Raw genomic sequence first — 21,871 nt, 5'->3', positions numbered from 1 at the left:
ACGAAACAACTTTGGTTTTAGTTTTTTAACTTATTTATTTATTTCTTTTAAAAAGTGGTTACTGGATGGTTAAGTGCTTAGGCGGTTAGCGGATTTTACTAACCGCCTAAGCAGTTACTATTAGTAGTTTTAGTCAATAACTACTAACCGTAACCGCCTTTCCACTCCTAACGTATATAGCTCTCATTCATAGATGTAGGCCTATGGCCTAACCACATATTATGTCTCTCTTTCTCTATTTTTATCTCCTTAATTTTAAATGACATGACAATATATACACTATTAGATACGTAAAATCTAATAGTAATCATAAAATAAATCATATATATTTTGCTTGAAATGGAAGACACTAATCTATCATTAAATCAAGAAAAGTTATACCAGATATAACCTTTGGCAATCATTTAGGAAATGGCTTAGGTGTGGGAAAAAAAAAAAAATTGTTGTACTAGATTTAATTTAAAATTTTGAATGAGAAAAAAAAGAGTAAAATAAAATATAAACCGTTAAAAGAAAAATAGAAAGAAATCCCATTTTTTTACCGCACCTTAGGATTTCCTCATGTAGCTGTGAATTTGCTTGTGAAAGTTTAGAGCACTTCTAACCCAACCCAAAATCCACCCATAATTACAAAATAATAATAATAAAATCCACCATTGGCATTTTGGCGCCAAACAACCACGCACCCATATAAAACTCTTCCCCACACCACACCCCGTCATTCCCTCTACGCCCAATTACTAGGCGGGAAACCCTGAAAACAAAGAAAGAGCTACACACAGAGAGAGACCATGGCGGAGGAACAACAACCACAACAGAAAGAGGCGGGTCTCGATGGCCAGGTGGACGAGGACTACGCCGTGTGGAGGAAGAACACGCCGTTCCTCTACGACCTGGTCATCTCGCACCCTCTCGAATGGCCGTCTCTAACCGTCCACTGGGCCCCGCTTCCGGCCCCACTGCCCCACGCCTCCGACCCATCTCTCGCCGTCCACAGGCTCGTCCTCGGGACCCACACGGCCGAGGGCTCTCCCAACTTCCTCATGGTCGCTGACGCTCTCCTCCCCAGAGAAGCGTCGGAGGCCAGCTTAGATGGCAACGCCGAAAACCCTATTGTCCCTAAGGTCAGTTTCTGGTACTCCAACTCATTTTCGAGAAAGATTTTGTGGTATTTATTATTTTCATGGATTGTTCTGTGGATGTTAGGTATTTTGATGAGTTCTTTTGTGGGTACCAAGTGTTTGTTAAAATATCTAGGAGAATGTGTTTGATTTATCTATTTAGTGTTTTAATTGGCAGAGATGAGAGACAAGATACTTACATTGTTGTTATCAAGAATTGTCTTGTGGTTTGATTTCTGAATATTTGGAAAATTTTCTAGCCCAGCGTTGTGATGTGCACCTTTGGTGCTTTCATAGGCAAAAACGGCACTTGAAGATCCCCACCGCTCTTATTTCAAAAATTATTTTGTCCGAAATCAGTGTTGGAATTTCTACCTCAACATATGTTTCTGTTTTTTTTGGAATGCTTGTAGGTGGAGATAACACAGAAGATACGCGTTGATGGAGAAGTGAATAGGGCACGGTGTATGCCGCAGAACCCGGTAATTGTGGGTGCAAAGACAAGTGGGTCTGAGGTTTATGTGTTTGATTGCACCAAACAATCGGGGAGGCAACAAGGGAGTGATTGTGATCCAGATTTGAGGCTAAGGGGTCATGATATGGAAGGGTACGGGTTGTCTTGGAGTCCCCTTAAGGAGGGATACCTTTTAAGTGGCTCACATGACCATAAAATATGTTTGTGGGATGTGTCTGCTGTGGCTCAAGATAGGGTGCTTGATGCGTTGCATGTTTATGAGGTAACTTTCTGAATCAATTTTTATATGTTGGTAGTTGATGTTGGTGTTTTAGTCATGGTGCATTCGATACTTTGTTTATGGGTCTTGCAAATGTAAATAACAGGCTCATGAAAGTGTGGTTGAAGATGTCTCCTGGCACTCAAAGAATGAAAATTTATTTGGATCTGTGGGGGATGATTGTCAATTGATAATTTGGGACTTGCGCACAAACCAACCCCAACATTCTGTCAAAGCCCACGAGAAAGAGGTGACTTAATCTTCAAACCATTCATTTGTGTGATAGTAGTGGCTCTCCAAGTTGTTTATTGAATATCTGTACCTACCTACCATGTCCTCTTTAGCGTGCCACTCTAGCTTTTCTGTGGAACCTCTATCAAATTTTCCACTATCTTAAGTATGTTGATTGTGTTCTATTCAATTTATTTCATTTTTTTTTTGTTCTCACTGATAAACAATTCGTTTCTTTTATTTTGCTTAATTGATGCAATTCGTTTTCAGGTCTTGAAGAAACCTTCTCCTTAATTTATGTGTAACATTTTTATCTGATGACTTCAATCCTTTAGTTGTTTTGTTATCTTGAGATGTGATCTTTGTTGCCCTTTGATTCTATGTGCATTCCTGTTTCTCATATTATTTATGTACTTAAGTATGCATTTTATTGATTTGTTTTTTTGTGTGTGATCCCAGGTGAACTATCTTTCCTTCAATCCATACAATGAATGGATCTTGGCTACAGCATCTTCGGATACCACCATTGGTCTCTTCGATACAAGGAAGCTGAGTGTGCCATTGCATGTTTTAAGCAGTCACACGTATGCCCTTTGCCTAATAGATTGATCTTAGATTTCAGTATCATGAACAAATTATATGTGAATCTGGCCTTGTACCCCCCCCAAAAAAATAAAAAAAGAGCACCAATCTTCTCTCTCTCTCTCTCTCTCACGTGCACACAACCAATTCCTTCAGCAATTTGAATAAACTTTGTTCTCATTCATCTATGTCTGCAATTCAAGACTAAACCTACAAAGGAATTCACAGGGTTCTGTCAAATAGTTTTTCAATGCATGCGATGTCGTTGAATGACTATTGTGGTCAAAACAATCAGCGATGTGATGTTTTACTGTGTTCGAATGCTTGCTAATTGCCCAAGATCTGGATATACAGAGTAAAAAGAGTTTAATGGGCTTTGAAAGTAAAGTGATGTTTGGCTTATGGTGAACATTTAGTCCATATCTTATATTGAATTTGAATCTGTTGACAAGGTTAAAACTATTTTACATGTTTGTGACACACTCTTCAACCACTAAATTACTAACTGATTCTTGAAGCAGTAGTTCCATTTATGTGAGAGTCAGCACGTTCTGGGTGAAAAGCGTTATTTCCTAGTTTCTCTTGATCTAGTGTGTTGTAATAGTGATGATCATATTGAAGTTAACTCATCATTTTTTTGTACCCTTGATTTGCTTCTTACAGAGAGGAAGTATTCCAGGTAGAATGGGATCCTAACCATGAGACGGTGTTGGCATCGTCTGCTGACGATAGAAGGTTGATGGTTTGGGATCTTAACAGGTATTCGCATCAGAATTAGCTGCTCGTTTGTTTTATTTGTACAAAAATTATATTTAGTGCCCTTAATTTTCTTCATATTACTTTTGTATATTTCTTTATGGAACTTTTGGTTGCCAAGAAGATTAAGGGAAAGGGGGGAAAGCTTGGAAATGTTGTTGATTTTTACTTCTTGTAAGGATCTGGTCCTCCCTTTCTTTTTCCATAAACAAAACAGAGCATCAAGGTCTGCTGACTAATTGGAATACTGTGAAGTGGATCGAGTACAGAACACAGGCACTTGCCACTTCAAATATGTCTCATAAAGGGACTGACTTGGAAATTCAAAATAGTCGACTACCTTACTATTCAACCACCACTGTTATATTTATCTGCAGCAAGAAAGATTAGGGATGTTACTCCTACTGAACATGCATGCACCAATGTCAATCGTTCAAATGGTTTGTCATGGGATTCAGTTGCATCTCATTTTTTTTCTGATTGATGCTTTAGACTTCAGTTTATGAATCATTGATTACAAGCATGGAGCCATGCATTATGAAGATTTACGAGTGGGGTTAGACATTTCATTATAAGATTTTTATTGCTATTTTAATACATTCTTTCAAAGTTGAGATGGTCTCATATTCTACCAAAACTTAGTTGAAATTTTGGAAAGCTTTTCTGGGCAGGAATTCTACAAAAAAAAATTGAAATTATGGACTTCTCTTATATTTTAAAGTATAATACTATGCTTAGACTTTCTGATATGTTGATGTGACTTCTGCACAAAATATGTGTTTTGCCTCTCTTCTAATCGATAAGTAATGCCTTCAGGATTGGAGATGAGCAGTCAGAGGGAGATGCTGAAGATGGTCCTCCGGAGCTTCTATTTTCTCACGGGGGTCACAAAGCAAAGATATCAGATTTCTCGTGGAACAAGTATCAGCCATGGGTGATTGCAAGTGTGGGTGAGGACAACACTGTTCAGGTCTGGCAAATGGCTGAGGGCATATATCGTGATGATGACGACGTGCAAGCTACTGATGACTCACCATAGATGTGATCCTTGGGTCTAAAGGCAATCTTTCACTTTCAGCTGTGAGGTTTAGGTAGAAACCATATTCGGCTTTTCACTTGAAATGTTCATCATCATACTCAGAAAAAATCTGTAGATTCTAGTGTCCTTCATATATTGTCAATTTGAAACATTGTTAGTTAAGACTACTTAGTTGTTCGTTTGATTTAAATCCTCTTGGAAGAGATTGTGATGGATCTTTGGAGAGCCCTAGGCTCCATTTGTGATGGCAATGGACCGGTATTCCCTTTTTTTCTCCTCCCTCCCGTTCCATAGTTGGTATCTCCACTTCACAGGAAGTTTCTTACGGTCCAGGATCATTATTGGCTTCCTCTACAGGAAACTTTACTGTGGTCATTATGGTATGGCACATCGGCCGAGTAAAGTTGGCAGTTTTTAACATAACTTAAATGAGTTATGATAGAGTTATATAATTTATACTCAAGTCTTAATACAATCCGAACTCTGACTTATAATATTTAGGGATGATAATTTTTTATGTGAATTTGAGATGAAATTCAATATAAAATTAGAAGGTTAAAATTGAAAAATTTGACCCGTTTAATTAAATGAGTCGAGTTAAAATTAATTTATATAGTCTTATATATACATATATTGACATAACCCAAATTCAATACATGATACAAATTGCAATCCCTAGATTGGAGGTGAGTAATTTTCATGAGAAGTAAAATCGACAAGATAAAACGGTTGATAGTTTATCCTGGTATGTGAAAGACATGATACAGTACGTGGAAAGAGCCTAATAATTTATTGTTTTCTTGGCAAATTCTAGCTTCTATATTCAAAACCCGGTTTTAATGTTTCAATAAAAAGCCTGAAGTTCTTATGAGCAGGCAATGGTTAACCACAAAGGTACAAACTGGAGAGAAGTCATCCACCACCAATATAAATGTTCAACTCATTATTATGCATAATCAAACGGGCACCCCACATTCACCTCCGGTTAATTATGACTTGAAAAGAACTATGCTACGAAGTTTGCCTTAATGAATTCAACAAGTTAGCAAGCTAGAACAATCTTTTAAGTAGATGACCATAAAAGGCCATGAGCTCCATAGATATAATATCCTCCTATCTTTATTTCTCACCCTAATAGTGGTGGTGAGAGTGTTCCATTGGTTGGTAATCACAGTGGCCAGTTGGGTCAATTAGGGTCAACATACTGAGCAATTTACCCAATTTTCTGTCACAACTCGAGGATGACATGAATCCCTTTGCAAAACTTCAGTTAGAAGGCAATGCTTTCTTCCTGATGGAAATCTGGCATACTTTTGTTAGGAAAATGCCAAGGGCAGAAGCAAACTTCTTGTATTATATGGCAGCAAAGTAACTGGAATAAAATATACTGGAAACATCGCAAGCTGATTCTATCCTTCCACACAAACAAGAAGTTTGGATCACACAAAGCGAGTTTTGTTCTCACCTGTTCACATCTCACAGCATTGAAAGATGAAAGGCATCCCATCTCCCTAAGTTCTGTAATCCAGCAATCAAGAATTTGGATGGCTTAGAAATGAAGAAATTTTTGAAAACATCCACTCAAAGAAAAAGGACTACTTAATTACAAATAAAAATAAAAAGAATGGCACAACACTAAATGACGAAGCTGATAGAATCAATCATTGCATAAGATATGCCAAAACCACTAAGCGGTCTTTCTGAACAGGACAGCAGAAAGAGGGAAAAAAGAGAGTAGACTTGGAAGATAAAAGAGAGAGTCCCTCCCCCACCTTTTCTATCTATCCTTAGAAGTAGGGCAAGTGTCCTACTACTTAATTCAATGAAAAGAATAATGGAGAAGGGAGACGTCACATATAGAATATGAAGGCTGAGACAAAGGCATTTGACTTCATAGAAAACCATAAAGTTGGCCTCAACCATAATTTCCACTTATACACATCAACTAAGCTTTCTGCTTTATCAAACACTAAAGTAGAATAAACTTCATGAACTGGCAAAAACGGTTGTGCTTGAAATATGTAAGCCATGGCGGCTCCAAGAACCCAACAGTGGGTTAAAAATAAAGCAGACAAAAATGAAATAAATAACCACATAATGACCTGAGGGAAAGCTGATGCTGCAGTTCAACAAAACTATTTATTTGGAAGACCATATGTATCCTTGACAAAGACACTGCCAACTAATCAGCTCTTCAACTTGCTTTTGCTGAACGAGCCCCTCCTAGTAAAACAATCACCATATAAATCAGGCTCATAAAAGGCTAACAAGCAATAAGTAGCAGAAACCCTACAGCTGTGTACAAGTACGTTAGTTTTTTTATCAACAGAGAAAAATAGAGATCATAAGCAAGGAAAACTAGATATAGATGGAAGAGTAATGCTACATGCTTAACTTTCATCCCATTGGGCTGATTTGGCAATGCATATCAGCCCTTGGATATGCCTTTATTAAAAAAAATAAAATTCAAAAGGTTGATGGGCACTACCACATTAGCTCAGTGAGATGGGAGTTGAATATTTGAAATTACTTTATATATAATCATTCAAAAAACTGCAATCTCATACATATCGCTTTCCACAGGAAACAATAATGTAAAACCCTGATTCCCTACCCCCTCACCCTCTTTTCTTCCTCATTTCAATTGAAGAAACCAACTAACTAGTAGGCCTTCTCTTCCTAGGCTTGAACTCTAGTATGTTGAATGGTTTTCACCCAGCCTTAACACCAAAGGAAGCCTCAGCCATGATCGCTGTGCACATTATAGGCTGTGTGGTTTCTTGAATGAGGAATGCTAGGCTTACAAACAAATTTTACAAAAAAACTTTTACAACATGATGTGGCACAATATGATTAGAAATGAGATAAATTTAACTTTTGAGAAACCCAATCATATTGTGCCACATCATGTTGTAAAAGTTTTTTTGTAACATTTGTTTATAAGCCTAACAGTTTTCTTCTTGAATTGGGGTGAGACATGAAGTAAATACTGCTGAGGGCTGTGGCCATTATGGATTTGGTTTTCCTAGTTCACATCATGTTTGTATTGCTCATTGTCGTGGTCACCTACACCATTGTGGCCAAGACCCTCAGCATTTAGAGATCACTTGGGTCATACTAGGCCTTGCCCACAACTGGCTCTTTGACAAATAACAACAACCATGTTGAGATGAAAGCTTTGACCCCCCTCTGTTGAACACACCCTTCCACAACAAAGGGGTGACCCTGCGACCATCCCTCCATTTTTTTTTTCCTAGCAGACGTGTCCAATTTTTAAGTTATGGGCTAATGTGTCAATGATGTGACGAATTCAGCGTGGCGTATGTCTAATGTAAGCTACTTGACTAGATGGTCTAGACATGTCTTCTTTTTAATGGACATGATGCCTTATGATGGCCACGTGTCACTTATCACTGTTAAAAATTTAACGGAAGAGGAATGGAGGGAGTTATTTGATAATGGTGCAAACCTTAGGGAGTTGACAACTTTCAAATCTTAAATTTGATAAAAAGTAAAACCTCATGGACCGCTGGAACATTTTTCCCTTAAATAGAAGATACAACAAAGACTGCCTCAAAATTCAAAGAATTCATACAAAGAAAAAAAAAATTATCATGAAATGCCATAAATTTGGGAATATAACTTTTTTTTTTTTTTTTTTTGAATAAGTGGGAGAATATAACTTGAATCTAGTATAGTTGGCATACATGAGAAAATAGATCCAAAATGATATAACTAACGGAATTATGCTCTTTCAGGTTTGATTCTTGCCAAAGTTTGCCACCACTACCTCTAGAATCTCAAATTATAAATTGAACTAAATTGCAACTAACATACCAATAAGTATAAAGTAGAAGGGTACATCAAGTGAGGTCAGATAATTAAATTATTAATTGGTTAACACAAAGCTCCGTCCTCTAGTTCCAATAATTTGATATAGAGAATCAAACCCCAGAGAGAGCTAAATGGCAGAAGATTTTCATGAATCCAGCCTGGATAGAAAATCTTTGTATGGTTGCATGTTGTTTGGGTCTTTATATTTTCTCTTACTCAACTCTTGTCAAGCCACTAAAGTCTTTACACTTCCACATGATGTTATATTGTCTTGTTTTGCAGTTATGAGTATTCTGTTTCCGCATCCAGACTCCAGCTCCAGCCTGTACCTTATGGCCCACTGGCCTTCAATGTCTGAAAGTTCTCACTCTCGAGAATAAAATCCTCAAACTCTTTTAGGACACACTCAATCTGCTTGGAGACAGGCTAGTCCAAAAATAGTGCTATTGCTAGTTTGTGCAGTTAGTTATCTTCTATTATACACACAATAGCGAGTAATGATATAAGGCGGACTAAAGTCCTCCCAAATGTGATGTGGTATTTAAGATCATTATTGAATTTTGATTTATTGGTAATTTTAAATGCCACATCACATTTGGGAGGACTCTAGTCCTCCTTATATCATTACTCCACAATAGCCCTTCTTTTTCTTGGATAAGTATGTGGGCATGAGATAAGAAGATAAATAACTGCAAAGATTAGTATATCTTACACACACAAACACACACAGCCTATGATAATGACTTTTCTACTACACTTTAGGATATTATAGACATGCTTTTAACATTTATAGCAAATCACAATAAAATATATGCATCTAAATATCAACAAACACCACTATGAGATATGCTTGTTAATAAATGGATTTAAAAGACCTATAGGAAAAAGTATACACAGGCATTTGCATTGCAAAATGTTCCTAACTTAAAAGAGGAAACTAATAATAGAAGATAATAAAGGACTTGTAAATTAAGAATACGACTCCTAGGGTTGTAAATATCAACCCTACTCATGAAAGCAAACAATAAGATGGCCTATAAAGTTGCAACAATATAAGACCACTACTAATCACAAGCTCATATCACAGCAAACCGCCTACAACACAACTTATTTTACGGTAGCAAAGACAAAAAAAGAAAAAAATCAGGTACAACTAGATTATTTAATTGCCACAATAATAAGCTCCACACTCCTAACAAGGCATAGAAGTATGTCCCACAAAACAAAAGCTGTATTGCTATTAGAGTTGCTAAGTTGCATAGTGCAAGCCTGCTAATGGGACAAGTAACAAGTTCCATATCACAAATACATACTAAAAAAATAGTAAAAATATGACATAAAGCCCCAATTAATCAACTTTAATAGCCTACACTCCATCCAAATAAAACCAAAAAGGAAAAGAACCGAAGTTTTACCTTTCCTCTTATTTGTACCAAATGAATTGACATCGGCTGCTACATCCCCAACACCACAACCAGAAAGCTCCTTGGATACCGAATTCTGATTCACCAAACACTGAAGATTCTCAAATTCACAGCCATTAAAGTCTTGCCCGTTTAATGATGTGCCTTCACCTCTATTTCCATCCACAACTGGATTAAGACAATACACCTGATCACTACACTGCATGTTACACGGGTTCATCACATATGCACTTGGAATGTTCGGATGAGGCAAGTTTGGATTGACTGATTTCTGATATGGGAATGATCCAATTTCCCCTTCAATCCTTCCTCGAATGTCCACAAGCAAGCACTTAAGCCTTGCAATCTCTGCCTCCAATGCAGATTGACCCTGCAACCTCTTCAACAACTGCTGATTCAAATTCCTCAATCTGGTAACTTCATCCTCCAACGATGCAGCTCGGGCCTTCTTCTTCTCACGGTACTTGCGAACTGCTTCCCGATTGCCTAAGGGGCGTTTCTTCCCTTTCTTTTCAGTGGACTCTGCAGTATCATCAGTGGAAACCTTGTCCTCAGATGGGACAGGCACGATTTGAGTGTGCACATGAAAACAGGTGTGCGTATGCGAAGAATCAGGGCCGGATGGGTTACAAGTGTGGGTGTGAGTGCAAGCATGAGTGTCCTTGAGAAGTTCATCAAAGAAACTATCCATTGAGCAACTGCTCGGAAACTCCCCCATCTTCGGACTTGAAAACACTTCTTGGTTCGAGAAATCAAGCTCCCCGTCCTCCATTAGGATATCAAAATCGCCACCAAACAAAATGCTAAACCTAGTGAAAAGGTAAACAAATTAATGATTTTGAAGTTGACCCAGATGAAAACTTGAGCCCAATTCTCCCTAGTGACGAGAATTAACAAATACCCAGATGGGAAATTGTGGTGCTGGACAGATTCAAAGTCCTAATATCAAACTACTAAAACATGCCCAGCTGGGGTTTTGCACAATCAACCTCAAAACCCTAGAACCAACTACATGAACACGACGAATTCAACCATTCCAGTCACAACCCATATGAGATTTCATCGCCAAAAACACTAAAAACCACTTGATCAAGCCAAAAATAACAGATTTTTAACAAGTAGGGAAAGGCTTACCATCACACCCTTAAACCGAATGAACTGCATGGAAGATTCCAATCATAGGCTGTGTCGAATAATTCAATGCAATCAAGGTTCTGGGAACTAAAAAGAGACGAACAAAATCGAAGAAAGACCCTGGCTTTGAAAGAAAATTGAAGCCCCAGAAAGTCGAGCCGGCTTGACATAAAACCCTAGGTGGGCTGCTAATGATAATACCTAGATAGAAGAAAAACAAAATTGGACGTACCAGAGAGAGATAGAGAGTGAGACAGAGAGAGAGAGCGATTGATTCAGAGAATCTAGAGGCACTTTTGCAAAGTCAAGAACCCAGAAAGCCCGTCACTTCCAATTTATACGTATTTGGGGGATTCCCTCGGTGACGGTGCAAACATTGAAAAATCAAGGAAGAAGGAGTGTGGGGTTCATATCATCAGCTCAGTTTTGTTAGAGATATGATACATATCTTTCATCTTGACCGTCCGTTAGATACATGTCAGATTATTAGGCTACAAGTGTTCTTACGGAGATATGGCTCCTCGTGTAGCTGCTTACATCGTACCATTTCCATGGTAATTCCACAGACATCCTCCCATGTGAGACCTATAAATAATATAATACAAATATTTATTATGCCCTCAAAAAAATAATAAAATAATAAAAAAATAAACTATAAAAAGTGAAGTTATTTCAGTATAAAAAAAATTTAATTAAAAATGAAAATAAAATATACAATTTCATGTGGTATGGATGTGAGAAATAATTCCTTCTGTATCAAATTACAACATTTATCTTTAAAAAAATAATAAAAAAGAAAAAAAAAATTTCATAACCTCAAGTCAAACCCTAAAAACTAATTTTGTAATTTTAGCATTAGCATTACTTAATAGCATATCCATAATTGCAAGTACTTATACAATACTAGATATTCTTATTATTGTTGTTGTAGTTACTATTAATACCCTTTCCATAAATGCTAACAATACTAGATATTCTTTATTATTAAAGCTGTTGTTACTATTAATACCCTTTTAATTCCTAAGAACAAATTTTTTTAAGGTAAACAAAAAATATATATATAAACCTATCAGCAAATTTTTTTTGGCCCGTGGCTATAATAATTTATGGCTTCGTCCGTGCATATACTACACTTTTATTTTATTTTTATCTAATTCTGCTAATGTGGGACAACCAATCAACCCTTAATGGTTAATTTAAAAGTTGAATAAAAGTAAGATAAAATGTGGTGTATAATAGACGTTCTATTTTTTTGAAAGACGAAGAGAATTAAGTATTTTTTGAAAGAGTAACGCTACTCTTTACACCAACTTCACTTCAGTTGATGTGAAATATTTTAAGTAACTTTACACCAGCTTCGCACCGGTTAATATGAGATGCTTTAAGTGGTTTTTTTATATTAGACTATTAGACTATTAGTCAGTTAAAAAATTAAATAATTAATCACTTAAACAAGTCAAATCAAGTGGTGTAAAAATTTAGTGTATTATTCTTTTGGAAATGGAAAAGAGTACGTACCCATGTGGTTTTGATGGAAAGTACGGGGGAATAACTTATTGCAGAAAAATCAAACATTCAAGCCACAATTGGTGGTATGTGGACCAAAACCAGTTACTAAACCAAAATATATATGAGATGCCCTGTGTCTTATTCTTCCTCCTCATCTTGGAAGGCAAGAAAAGTTCATAAAAAGCACCAAGTGGAGTGAAAAACTGGTGGCCTCCGGGCCTCCCCAATCCTTTTCAAGATATGTATATGAGTCTCCCTAGTGTTTGTCTTTGTTTCTGGCTATGAGAGTGAAAGATTTCCCTCACAATTCTCAGCTTTTTCTTCTTTTGTTGTCTTACATCAATGGAAAGCTTGTCCCAAACGGCAAAGACCGGCCAACATTGTTGAATAACTCAACCATGCATGCTTATTGCCAGGAAGGTGTTGGAAATCTACATGGTAGGGGATATAAGATAATGACACTTTTGTTCATGAATGAATCATGGTGTCACGTATGAAAATGATCGATTTGCCAACCAAATTATATACTACCAAGACTTATTTTGTTAGAATATAGGGCTTCTATATTATTAGGTTTCATACTTTTCTTGTCAATATATTTAGTCGCGCAAACAAATCAATTACTTTATTTATATGTTCTTTAACTACCTGAATCTCCGTTATAGTGGATCTAGATGTCTAACACCGAATAATTTTAAAATTCTTGTATCTTTTTTCTTTTTTTCTTTCGCTATTTCTCTATTCAAATTTTATTTTTAAATCTTTACGTGTATGGATGATGACTGATAAGCTAGCTAGCATGCGCCCATCGGATTTCTTCAATCCTAAATTACAAGTTTTATTTGTTTCAGCTTGTTCAATATTCTTGAACAACAAATTAAAGACAAAAAAAAAAAAAAAAAAAATCTTCAACATGAAATACTACACTAGTCAAGGATCTTAGTAGGAATATTCTTCTTTAAAATTATGGAATTCAGATTAATTTAGATGGGTTTAGACTTTTCAAATTTATGCATGGTCTATTTCAGGTTATATACTTATATTCTTGTTTGGTCAAAAATGGTTCTTCATTTTTTTTTCTTCTGCTAATTTGAATTACAAAACCCTTTTGTCAAGACTCAAGTCCAAATTCTCTAATTTAAAACAATAAACCTGTTCAAAAGATAAATACTTCTTTGCATTTTGGTTTTCATTTCACGTACATTTTCATTGAGTTGGCAATAATTTGGCATGTTTGTTCTTCTTCTTCTTTTCTTATTTATTTATTTATTATTATTATTATTATTATTATTATTTAATTAAGTGTAGATGAAGCATACCAACTCAGCAAAAATGTTAAGTGAAATAATCGTCAGAATTAAAAAAGAAAAAAAAAGAAAAAAGAAGCATCCCTTAGAGAATGTCCATGAATGGGTCTTTTAAATATAAAGCTCAACCCCAAAATTTCAAGGTGATGATAGTGCAAATTAGGATAATAATTATATAGGATATCCTTAAGCTTATCATAAGCATTTTATGGTGAAAAGGGAGTATGTTTCTGTGATTGTGTTTTCCTATATAAAAAAAAATATTATAATTACTATTTAGCAAAAACGTATAAAATGATATAAAATGCAAAATTTTATTATTTAGTTAATATTCAAACACTAAATAAAACAAATTAAACTATTCAATCATATAAGATAAAAAAAACTATATGGGTCCTCTGTTGGGCCGCGCCGACAGATATGGGTGCTAAATAGTTTTACAATTTCAACCATATATTACGAAAAAAAACTATATATTACAAAAAAATATGATCTTGGTAGGACGAATGACAAACTTTGAAATATAGACACGATAGGCCAAAAAGCACACAATCTCAAGCTGCTCCTCTCCGGTTACTTGAACTGTACGGAAGCTGCCAAGAATTAACAAAATCCTACTCTCACGGAAACTCTCTCTAACCCTTTGAGTTTCTAGGTCAGGTGAGCTTGTTCCACAGTTTTAACAAATGCTCCCAGAAAAGGAGAAGAGCTTGGTGGGCTTTCGAAAAGGCTGAGAGATCTCTAGTACTTTTCCTCTTGATATTTCTGTTGTGAACAATAGTTTTTCAGGATACCTGTGAGTTGGTGACCGCTTGAGTTTGGTCTTTTAGAAGATAAAAAGATCGAATTTGAACAGGTTATGGTAAAGGGTGTTGATAATCGCCTTCAAGTTTAAGTCTTTAAGATCAATGTCGCGGTGCATAGAATTCCCTCCACCTGGGTACGTGTGGAACGGTGTGGGTGGCGAGGCGCTTAAAGAACTGATTAAGGTTTGTTTGGCCAACTTAATAGATTTAATTTGTTGTTATCTTTCATGGCATTTGTGTTTGGTGACGACGACATCTTCAATGAGGAGAGGAATTGGATTCAACTAAGTAAGTTAAATCACATTTCAGTTTTAGTTTAGTCTAGTCATTGGATTCTGTTATGCTAAGAGTCTCAATCTCTGATGAATTTTTTTTCCCCTTTATGGTTCGTAGTAACTATTTCTTCTCATGAACTTAAACCATTAGAGCATTGTTTCTTTAGATTGGAAACATGAACTAGATAATGATACTTATTTGAAATAGAATGAAAGCATAATATGTTATTGTGTAATATAAAAGCAGTCTTTTTCTTTTTTCTGTGCTAGTGGGGTTTAACGTTCTCTTTGGGGTTTTCTGAATGATTCCTAATTTTTGAATGGCTTTTGTTCTTTGATTGGGTTCGGGAATCAGGAAAAATGTTGGCTTTTTCATTGATATAAAAATATAGAAAATTCAGTGCAGTTCATTGTGTTAATTGCAGCCAGAACTTTTCTTTTTTAGCTGGGGTTTGCGGCTGGTAGTAGTTCTGATTTTGAAACTTTAAAGATATTTTAAAGGTATTTGGGACCTTCAGTATCATGGAAACTAATTAGAAAATATTTTCAATTTGCGCCTCTCTAGAATATGTTTTTCTTTCAAGATGCCTTGGTGGTGACATGCTAGACACGTGAGATTCAAAATCTTGTGCTAAAGAGCCTGGAGGTTTGAATTCTCTACAAGGCATAATGCTTAGAATGCTAACTGAAATAGCAATTCAATCAGAGATCTTGGATCAATTGGCTATAGTCTTATCTGCTAGGGTAATGAATTTATTAGCATTCTAGTTTATAGAGACAAGTAATGTACTCATGACAATGTTATTGTAGAGATAAACATGGTTTTATTAATTCAAGGAATTGCACTCATGGAATGAAGCTCTCTATCAAAATTTCTTTTCACTTGAAGTTCACTTCGTTTATGACAGTGCCATTGATGTTAAAGTATGCTAGATGTGCCTTTTGTCTTTCATAAGTAGGTGGCAAAAAAACATTATTTTCAAATTTATAATAGATTTGAATTTTTTTGCATATAAATGCACGGTTTCTTTATGTTATGCTCTAACATAAAAGGTTGTCCAATGTCTACAATCTATTTTAATGTAGAGTTGTTCATGAACCTTTTATGTCCTGATTTCGTTGAGCTTTCTAAGCTTCCATGGCATACCGTACGGCCATAGATTGTAGACATTGATGAGCTTAGAAATTAGATGACTTCTTCAGAGTTCAATGCAGTAACATGCATTGTTCATTATTCATAGTATTAAGAATTATTGATGAGACTCTAGGTGACATTTATAGGTAACTTTTCTAGTAAATTGTAGCTCTATTAAAAGCAATGATAGAGTTGAGATAACTCAGTAATTTGTTTATTGATTGGTCTGAAGTTGATGATATGTTCACAAAATGTGGATGAGCATCCTAAAATGGGGATAACTCTTTTCATAGAGTAGTGATATGATGCAACATGAAAAGGTCAAGTTCTTCGTTTAAGTATACACTATGACCTCCATGCTTGCTAAGTTTTTTGTTCATAACATGAATAATGGTTGCACATCATACTATGGATCTTCTTGACTTTAAAGTGATAGTGACTAGTTCTAAATTAGGACAATGTTCAGCTTGGGGCATTGTTTGAAATTATGTAGTTTATTGCAGAAATATCAGAGGTGAGTGGGAGAAAACTCAAAGAACGAATCTGATTTGCATGTTTATTAAAGGAAGCATGTATCGTTATTTTCAGATTAGGGAACATGAAGCTATTCCTAATATATGTTACTAAGGCTTACATCTTTGGAGTTACTAAAGTATGAGAGCTAATGAATTAGCATGTTGCTGCTTTTTTCTTTCATATACTAGTTTAGCTTATCTCAAACTGACAGCTTTTCTGTTGTTGTCTAAAGCTCAACAGAGAAAGGGCACAGGCTGAGAAGGAAAGGAAGAAGGATAAAAGGAGGAGGAAGAAAGAGAAAAAGAAAAGAAGGGAAGATGGTGAGCTTATGCAGGAAATGCAAAGTCAGAAAAGTAGGCACAAGCATGACAAGAACAAGAGAAGTCGGGAAAAAAGTGACAATCAAAAGAAGAGGAAATATGAAGTCCCAGGGTTGGAGAACAACAGTCTTTCTGAAGAGCTTGGGCAACCCATGATCTCTGACAGTGTATATGACTCTTCTGACAATAGCCAAAATGTTAAGAGGAGAAACGACACAAGGTCTCCCAAGGACTACCATAACCATGGTATGTATCTTTGCATTTGTCCCTCTCTTAGGAAGTTCATTGGTTACTTAGGTTTGCCATCTTTTCTCAGATACTTAAAAACTTGTCTCCATGTTTTACTGCAGGAAGCATTATTGATTTTCACTTTCAGTTGCAAAAGCATAAGGATCAAGCAGCACAATCCAGCACACCAGTTTGCTCTACTCCTGGTATGTCCACAACAATTGCCCAGAAAATGGCTTCTGGACCTACCAGAGAGACGTGGCACCCCTCTTCTCGAACTCAGGTTGTTGCTGATGAGAAAGCCGGAACAGCTCCAGCATTCACCTTCTCTAGAAGTTGCTCAATGCAGATTGAATCACAATATAGAAAGTTAATTGTGAATTGGATTCCCCATCCCTTACAGATTGAGAACCCAAAGTTTGATGATCAAGAGTGGCTCTTTCAAAGAAGGCAGCACAGAAGGGACATGATACGAAGAACTAATGCTTACAATGATGACTTCTCTCACTGTCATGAAAGCAATGTCCTATACCCTTATGCTCAATATTTGTCCAAGGCTGACATATTTGCTTTGCCATTTGTAACATCATTTTGAAACTGCAAATGAATCATTGTATCTACCTAAGAGTGGAAGATAATTTTGTCATATGTGGTTAGGTCTAAGAGTGGAAGATAATTTTGTCATCTGTGGTTAGGTTTGTATTTTTTCTGTCAGTCCTGCGGCTCTTGCCAATTATTAAATTAAGAACAGCCTCACCTGCATTTTGTTCTCTAAGTCCAAGACATAATGTGTCAAACTAAAGCTCGTTGGAAAAGAGGACAAGGCCTAGCATGAAAGAGAAGAGCTTGTCAGTTTAGCCAAGGTGACTTGCGTGGAAACCAAATAAGGTATTCAGACAATATTAGTCACATTAACTTTAACCCCTTACAAGTAGCAGGCTAGTCATCCTTGGCTACCAAACAAGACTCATGTCTTCATGTTAGACCTTACTTCCTTGTAAGCTTGTACTGAACTGTCTCCAATGTAGGGTGCAATAATACTCTGGCTCCAGGACATATAATGTTTGAAATGCTTCTTGGTGAAGAAGAGAAGGCTTAACATGAAAGAGAAGAGCCTGTCAGTTTAGCCAATGTGACTTGCGTGGGAACCAAACAAGGTTTCTAGACAATATCAATTACTTTTACTTTAAACCTCTTGCAAGTAGTAGGCAAGTCATTCTTGGCTACCAAACAAGACTCTCGTCTTCATGTTAGACCTTACTTCTTTGTAAGCTTGTACTGAATGGTCTCCAATGTAGGGTGCGATAATACTCTGGCTCCAGGACATATAATGTATGAAAAGCTTGTTGGTGAAGAGGAGAAGGCTTAACATGAAAGAGAAGAGCCTGTCAGTTTAGCCAATGTGACTTGAGTGGGAACCAAACAAGGTTTCTAGACTATTATTCACTTTAAATTTTGACCTCTTGCAAGTAGCAAGCAAGTCATTCTTGGCTACCAAACAAGACTCTTGTCTTCATGTTAGACCTTACTTCTTAGTAAGCTTGTACTGAACGGTCTCCAATGTCGGGTGCAATAATACTCTGGCTCCAGGACATATAATGTCTGAAATGCTTGTTGGTGAAGACGAGAAGGCTTAACATGAAAGAGAAGAACCTGTCAGTTTAGCCAATGTGACTTGCGTGGGAACCAAACAAGGTTTCTAGACAATATCAATTACTTTAACTTTAAACCTCTTGCAAGTAGTAGGCAAGTCATTCTTGGCTACCAAACAAGACTTTTGTCTTCATGTTAGACCTTACTTCTTTGTAAGCTTGTACTGAATGGTCTCCAATGTAGGGTGCGATAATACTCTGGCTCTAGGACATATAATGTATGAAAGGCTTGTTGGTGAAGACGAGAAGGCTTAACATGAAAGAGAAGAGCCTGTCAGTTTAGCCAATGTGACTTGCGTGGGAACCAAACAAGGTTTCTAGACAATATCAATTACTTTTACTTTAAACCTCTTGCAAGTAGTAGGCAAGTCATTCTTGGCTACCAAACAAGACTCTTTTCTTCATGTTAGACCTTACTTCCTTGTAAGCTTGTATCGAAAATTGAAGAGTTTGCAATGTAGGGTGCAAATAATACTCTTGCTCTATGACATATAATGTATCAAAAGCTTGTTAGTAAAGAAGATAAGACCTAACATGAAAGAGATGAGTTTGTCAGTTTAGCCAAAGTGACTTGCATGGAAACCAAATAAAGATTTTCAAACAATACCAATAATTTTAACCTCTTGTAAGTAGCAGGCAAGTCATCATTGGCTATCAAACAAGACTCTTATCTTCATGTTAGATCTCTCTTCCTCGTATTAGCTCGAGTTGTGAACTGAACAACCTCCCTATAAATAATACTCTGAGTCAATAATATATAATATCTCACAAGCTTGTTGGTGAAGAAGAGAAGGCCTAACATGAAAGAAAAAAGCTTGTCAGTTTAGCCAGAATGACCTGCATGAGAATCGAGCAAGGTTAAGTTCTACACAATGCCAAACACTTTAACCTCTTGCAAGCATATATAGCAGGCAAGTCATTCTTGGCTATCAAACAAAACTTTAATCTTCATGTTAGACCTCACTTCTTCTCAAGTATTCTTGCTCTAATAGGAAGTCTTGGAGTTTCTATTTATAGGCAGTGGAAGAATTGATACAAAGATTCGGGTCGCAAGTTTTCTTGTAAGTTTTTCTTCTCATCAAGTGCATCATTTTGCTGCCCATAAATGGAATATATTCCTTTTCAGTTGAGGGGACCCTAAATAATGTATTATCTTCATGTACTTGCAGCTCAACTATGGAGACAGAATTTCCACTTGAAGAAAACTCACGAAGACCTCAATCTGCCACTTGTCCCATGGCTCTTTGGTCAAGCCACTTGTAGTGAACAAATGTACTCTACTGATAAAGGTGAGTGTTTTAATGGCCTAAAATCTTGTCAATTTAAAATCATTTCATTTTTTTTTCTAAGCAAAAAATAAAAAATAAAAATCAAGCTAGTTCAGCTTCAGGCTTGGGTTAGGGGCGGAACTAAGGAGGGTCGGAAAGTGATGGCCTTTTGATTTTGAAATTTTCTTGATTTTCTGGCTTCGAAATTTTTCTTGAAGATATTTAACCCCTCATTTACCACAATTGCCAAAGGGAAGAAGATGGTAAATTCATCTTCAAGCAAAGAAGGTACGTTTACATTCTTTTTATTATTGTTCACATGCTATGGAGTAAGACAGATTTATTTAGTAAAATTCTAACAAATATGGCCATTTGAATTGTAAAGAAGAATCAAGTCAATAAGAGCCGGATGTAATCTTTACGGCAATTAAATGCATGTGGTAGATGTAGATTTCAAACACCGAACCCCCTCAAGATTTCTTATATCTTTTCTCTCTCTTTACTTCTGCTTTTCCTCTCATTCTCAACTGCCCATGTATGGGCTCTCCGACCTCCTATTTTTCTTTTTCTTTTTTTTGGAGATGCCATGATGAAAATAGATAAGTCAAACCCATGAACAAAAAAGTCGACGAATTTGAATTTTGACTCAAGTTGGAGGCAAGACTTTGGTGATAGCTAGAGCTTACAACTTACAAGATGTTAGTCCTGCCCCTTTTTTAATTCCAATCTCAGGGGAACATGATTCTAATGCCAATGTCGATCCAAATTGGATGCCTCCACCTTAAAAGCAATAGCCCATTGTGTTTGCTTTTCTTCTGCAGATTGACTTTGTGTTTTAGGCTCTCACACTAGGGCAAAACAACTCTAAATTGTTTGACATATATGAAATACAAGAGGGGTATATATGTGTAATATGTAAAAGCTTTTAAAAATAATAATAATAATAAATAAATAAATAAAAAATAAAAACAGAGAGAGTACTTTTTGGTCTCTTCCAATATGAGCCCTTGATGGTAAATATTTTTGGGGTGAACTAAGAGTGCTTCATGCATTTTACATTATTCCCAAAATGTTATTAGTCTGTTCCAATGACGCTTTGAACTAAATTGTTTGGTAGAGATGAGATACATGAGGGGTAAGAATAATGAAGTAAAGGGTAAAGTCGACATACCTAGGAACGGAACCGGGATTTCTCATTCGGAAATGCCAAAATACAAATCATAGGTCAAATTTAATTTTGATAAGGGTCAAGCTTAATTTTTAAGCCTAAATTACATATATATTCAACTTCATAAAAAAAATTTGAAATAAAATTTTGTATGCTGCTTGTTTTGGTAGTTGATAGAACATTTCCATCAATTGATATCAAAGTGATGCTAGATGTGCCTTTTGTCTTGCATAAGTAGGCGGCAGGAAAGCATTATTTCCAAATTTATACTAGATTTATTTATTTATTTTAATTTTTTTAATTTTTTATTTGTTTGCATATAAATGCATGTTTTCTTTATGTTATGCACTAACATAAAAGGTTGTCTACAATCTATTTTAATGTAGAGTTGTTCATGAGCCTTTATATCCTGATTTCATTGTTGCATTTAATCAAGGGGAATTGATAAAATTTGACTATGAGTGACCTCAAAATGGGCTTGCATTCTCTTTTGCAATTCAGCCTTCTTAGGGCCACATTCCCTCTAAAATCACAAATCACCATGCTATTTCTTGCTGTCCAATCATGTTCTATTGGAGACTTAAAACTTATTGGAGAACTTAGACTCATTGTTATTGCAACTCCCTTCAATCACATCTCAGTTTTAGTTTAGTCTAGTCCCAGGCTTCTGTAATGATAAATGTCTCAATCTCTGATGACCAATTTTTTTTTTTACCCTTTATGGATCTTAGTAACTCTTACTTCTCATGAACTTAAACCATTAGAGCATTGTTTCTTTAGATTGGAAACATGAACTAGATAATGATGCTTATTCAAATTTGCAGACAATTAG

At 36.1% G+C, this 21,871-nt stretch overlaps 3 protein-coding genes across 9 annotated transcripts; 2 read left to right on the top strand and 1 right to left on the bottom strand.

Moving 5' to 3' along the window:
* The first annotated feature begins 686 nt into the window (after window positions 1-686).
* LOC132183720 (WD-40 repeat-containing protein MSI3) lies at window positions 687-4,737 on the top strand. The gene is made up of 6 exons (XM_059597119.2): window positions 687-1,124; window positions 1,535-1,858; window positions 1,962-2,105; window positions 2,546-2,670; window positions 3,332-3,427; window positions 4,241-4,737. The coding sequence occupies exons 1-6, from the start codon at window positions 792-794 to the stop codon at window positions 4,461-4,463; spliced, it is 1,245 nt and encodes a 414-aa protein (XP_059453102.2). The 5' UTR covers window positions 687-791; the 3' UTR covers window positions 4,464-4,737.
* A 641-nt stretch (window positions 4,738-5,378) lies between these two features.
* Window positions 5,379-11,388, bottom strand: LOC132180479 (basic leucine zipper 23). 6 transcript variants are annotated; one of them, XR_009440162.2, is made up of 4 exons: window positions 9,713-11,387; window positions 6,566-6,686; window positions 5,929-5,981; window positions 5,379-5,765 (listed from the first exon to the last, which is right to left on the bottom strand). XR_009440162.2 is itself a non-coding variant. In XM_059593335.2 (3 exons), exons 2-3 carry the CDS (start codon window positions 10,491-10,493, stop codon window positions 6,658-6,660), a joined length of 810 nt encoding a protein of 269 aa, XP_059449318.1. In that variant the 5' UTR covers window positions 10,494-10,530; window positions 10,856-11,388; the 3' UTR covers window positions 6,335-6,657. The 6 variants fall into 6 exon arrangements, 3 of the variants coding, with proteins under 3 accessions (XP_059449318.1, XP_059449332.1, XP_059449302.1); XR_009440164.2 differs by having other exon boundaries at window positions 5,379-5,754; XR_009440160.2 differs by having other exon boundaries at window positions 5,379-5,981.
* Window positions 11,389-14,187: 2,799 nt separating this feature from the next.
* On the top strand, window positions 14,188-17,635 carry LOC132165651 (uncharacterized). Of its 2 annotated transcripts, none has more exons than XM_059576304.2 (3): window positions 14,188-14,660; window positions 16,636-16,969; window positions 17,074-17,635. In XM_059576304.2, the coding sequence occupies exons 1-3, from the start codon at window positions 14,580-14,582 to the stop codon at window positions 17,544-17,546; spliced, it is 888 nt and encodes a 295-aa protein (XP_059432287.2). In that variant the 5' UTR covers window positions 14,188-14,579; the 3' UTR covers window positions 17,547-17,635. The 2 variants fall into 2 exon arrangements, with proteins under 2 accessions (XP_059432287.2, XP_059432295.2); XM_059576312.2 differs by lacking the exon at window positions 14,188-14,660 and adding an exon at window positions 14,667-14,765.
* The last annotated feature ends 4,236 nt before the right edge of the window (window positions 17,636-21,871 follow it).

Source organism: Corylus avellana, chromosome 2, assembly GCF_965113065.1.
Source record: "Corylus avellana chromosome 2, dhCorAvel1.hap1.2, whole genome shotgun sequence".
Classification (NCBI taxonomy): domain Eukaryota; kingdom Viridiplantae; phylum Streptophyta; class Magnoliopsida; order Fagales; family Betulaceae; genus Corylus; species Corylus avellana.
This window is presented reverse-complemented; position numbering and strand designations above follow the sequence as displayed.